At 45.6% G+C, this 3,347-nt stretch overlaps 1 protein-coding gene across 2 annotated transcripts in view; it reads left to right on the forward strand.

Moving 5' to 3' along the window:
• The first annotated feature begins 321 nt into the window (after positions 1 to 321).
• The window catches only part of SNAPC3 (small nuclear RNA activating complex polypeptide 3), a 30,172-nt gene continuing 27,146 nt past the window's right edge, over positions 322 to 3,347 (forward strand). For both annotated transcript variants that reach the window (XM_006764913.2, XM_006764914.2), the window contains exons 1-2: positions 322 to 687; positions 1,422 to 1,499. In XM_006764913.2, coding sequence (XP_006764976.1) covers positions 371 to 687; positions 1,422 to 1,499 — 395 coding nt within the window. In that variant the 5' untranslated portion in view covers positions 322 to 370. The remainder of the gene's footprint in view (positions 688 to 1,421; positions 1,500 to 3,347) is intronic.

The raw sequence follows: 3,347 nt of genomic DNA on the forward strand, positions 1-3,347 counted from the left end.
AGGACAAGTCCGGCACACGGGGGCGGAGGAATGGGAAAGAGGGAGGCCCATGGGCGTGTGGAGGCCGCCCCAGCTAGCAGACAGGGATGCTACATAACTTTGGGGGCCGGGAACCAAAGCCGACCAGAGGTGGGGGGGATAGGTATCCACAATCGCTCCCCGCCCCGCCCTAGTAGAGAACAATGAGCTCAGCCCCACACACGGAGGCTCTCGGCGCACCTGACCCGGAGCCTGCCGGGAAATGTAGTGTCTGAAGCTCCGCCTGCGCAGACCCGCCGTCTGCCGGCCAGGCCACGTGCAACTACAAGTCCCATTATGCTGCGCGAGACCTTGATCCTCCGGCTTTTGCAGGCGAGGGAGTGGGGAGAACATGGCTGAAAGCAGTCAGGGCGTCCCAACGAGCAGCGGGGTTTGCAGCGAGCAGGACCCGGTCGCCAGCAGTGGCGGCTGCAACTTCCCAGAGTACGAGATGCCGGAGCTGAACACACGCGCTTTCCACGTGGGCGCCTTCGGGGAGCTGTGGCGTGACCGGCTGCGCGGGCAAGGGGATCTGTCGCTGAAGGAGCCTCCGGCATCCGAGCTGCCTGGGGAAGGAGGGGTCGCCGACCCCGACTGGGACGATGCCGCGGTGGCACGGGATCTGGGCTGCGATCTGGAGGCAGCGACCGAGCTGAGGGCAGTTTGCGGGTGAGTGCGGGGCCGAGGGGCTCTTGTTTGGTACCAACCCGGGCGCTGCTGGGCTCCTGCGCTCCCTGGGGCCCTTGCTTGGGGGTGGGGATGCCAGAGGCTTACTCCGGGGGTCGGAGGAGGACCGCCCTTTCAAAGCTTTCGACCTGCGGGAGCTTTCCCGGAACACCGGGAGGGGGCCAGTGATCCGAATGCATAATTCCTCCGCGTTGGAGGGAAGGGCCGAGAGAGCTGCCTAAAAGATTGATTTTTTCTAGTCGCTTTTTATTCAAGTGCTTGTTAATGTAGAAAAGCAATTAGAGTCACAGCGACGTGCGCCTACCCTTGACAGGTGCTTTGGCCGTGGAGGAACCGTAGTAACGGTACGGCTGGAGGATAGAACCGGAGGAGTGTTAAAACCTTGATTCACTGTGGTCTCTTCGGGGACCTTCCCGGTATGCTATTGCTGAAATTTTCTCCCCCGCGGCCTTGTTTGGAGTGAAAATACACAAATGACATTTAAAAGATATTTTTCTTCCTCCATTGAACAGTGTTGGCCTCCTTTAATTTGCCATGCATGCTTTTATTTATAGAATATCCGCGCCGATGGTGCCTTGAATTCTGGCCTCCTCCGAGCGCCTGCTGGATTTTTTATCTCCCTTAATTAGCTGGCGATGTATTTGGGGCACTGCCCTGACTCACTAGGAACAAGATGCATGATTGCTTTCCTTTTTTTGTTTGTTTGTTTATTTTAGCCTCGATAAACTGCAGTGCCTCGAGGAGGACGAGGACCCAGAAGTCATCCCACAGGATACTGACCTAGTGACTTTGGGGTATGGAGGACCTTGCTTTTATTATATGCTATTTTATTTAAATGTTTTTCAACATTATTCAAAGGTTGATTGTTGTCGTCCTGTCTCCTCAATTCAACCATCATTAACATTTTGTCTTATTTGCTTAACTATGTGCCCTTTTCTACTGCTAAACCCATTCAGTTGCAGATAGCCTATAGCTCCGAAAAGTATCATTCTCCTACATAGAGTGGGATTATAGCAACTGAGAAAATTAACAGTAAATACATATGTTATCTAGCCCATATTCACTTTTGTGTTTATTTTTAAAGGTACAACAATCTACCTAGATATCAGATGCAAGCTAAATATTTTGGTAGTGCCTCTCAAACTGCCTGTTTTGTTTGTTTTTAAATTTTTGACATCCATACTTTTGTAAAATAGGAAAAAATGAATTGCTAGAAAAATGGGATTAAAAGATAAATGCAATAAAAGTCCAAAAGTTCGGGTAGGCATTTTTTTTTTAATATATATATTTTTTTATTGCTTAAAGAATTACAAAGAGTATTACATATGTGTCTTTTTTTTTCTCCCCCGCTGTAGTTTGACAGTCAGGTAGGCATTTTAACTCTGCCTTTTTCTTTTTCTTTTTTGAAACAAACAAATCTGTTTCCCTTCCCTACTGCTAATATTTACCTTAGCAACCTTCGGAGCGCCATGGAAGGCTCCTGTCCGATATATTCTTCGTGCTATCATCCGAACAAGCTCATTTACTAAGAAATTGTCAATGGCTCTCCCCTCTTTAATGGACATATTTCAGACTCCTTCCTTAGACCTTTGAAACCTTCCACTTATAAAGCTCAAATTTGCCTTCCAGATTCATTTTCAGTCACTTTCCTCTTTCAGATGTCAGGATGCACATGGCCCCTGTCCCATCTGCAACTACCCCATCTTTGAGGCCCTAAGATGACTTTCCCCATTACTAAAACCCATCTCTGTGCCTTCTGGAATGTCTAGAAACACTTCTAACATTTCTAAAGTCTTCGAAGACACGTTTGGGAATCCAGGCTCTTTCATCTGTGTATTGCCCTTAAGCTTATTATGCTGCTTTGCTCCCATTTGTGCTCTGTAACTATTGTTGATTGATTGGTTAGCTTTTTCTGAACTGCACATCTGGTGTGTCACTTTCCCTGCAAACCTTTCAGTGGCTTTTAGGCGGAAGTCCTGGTTCTTAAGTGGCTCACAAGGGCCTCTAGAGAATGGGTCTTGCTGATCTTTTCAGCTGTCTCTGCAGTGCTCCAGCCACAGTATAGCTCGTTTTCCGTTCCTGCAGTGTGCTCTCTGCTGGCCTTTGCCTACCACACTTACTGTTCTTTGATAGGCCAAGGTTGCAGGCTTAGTCCCCAGGGAGGGCACATATAATATAAATCAACCAATGAATGCATAAGTAATTAAAATAAAAAGTTGATGTTTTTGTTTCTCTATATATACCTCTGTCTTCCTTCTTTCTGTCACCCGCCTCTCCCCCTCTACCCACTCTCCAAAAATCAATAAATAAAAAAATTTTAATTAAATTTAAAAAAGAATTTATTATAATAGGATACAAAATTGATACATGAAAAGCAATATCCTTCATGTACACAAACAACAATTAGAGGACATAATGGTAGAGAAAATCCCATTTACAGTAGTCAAAAAGGTTAAATATTTAGGAATAATTTTAATAAGAAATGTGTAAAATTTAGGAAACACAAATAAGGAAAATTTCAAAAACACTCCTGAAAGACTCAAAAAAAAAAAAGACTTGAAAAAGTTGAAAGATATCCTTTGTTCTTGAGGAATATTAAACATTGTAATGATGTCAGTTATTTCTAAGTTCATTTATAAATG

The sequence above is a fragment of the Myotis davidii genome, unplaced genomic scaffold, assembly GCF_000327345.1.
Source record: "Myotis davidii unplaced genomic scaffold, ASM32734v1 scaffold197, whole genome shotgun sequence".
NCBI classification, from domain to species: domain Eukaryota; kingdom Metazoa; phylum Chordata; class Mammalia; order Chiroptera; family Vespertilionidae; genus Myotis; species Myotis davidii.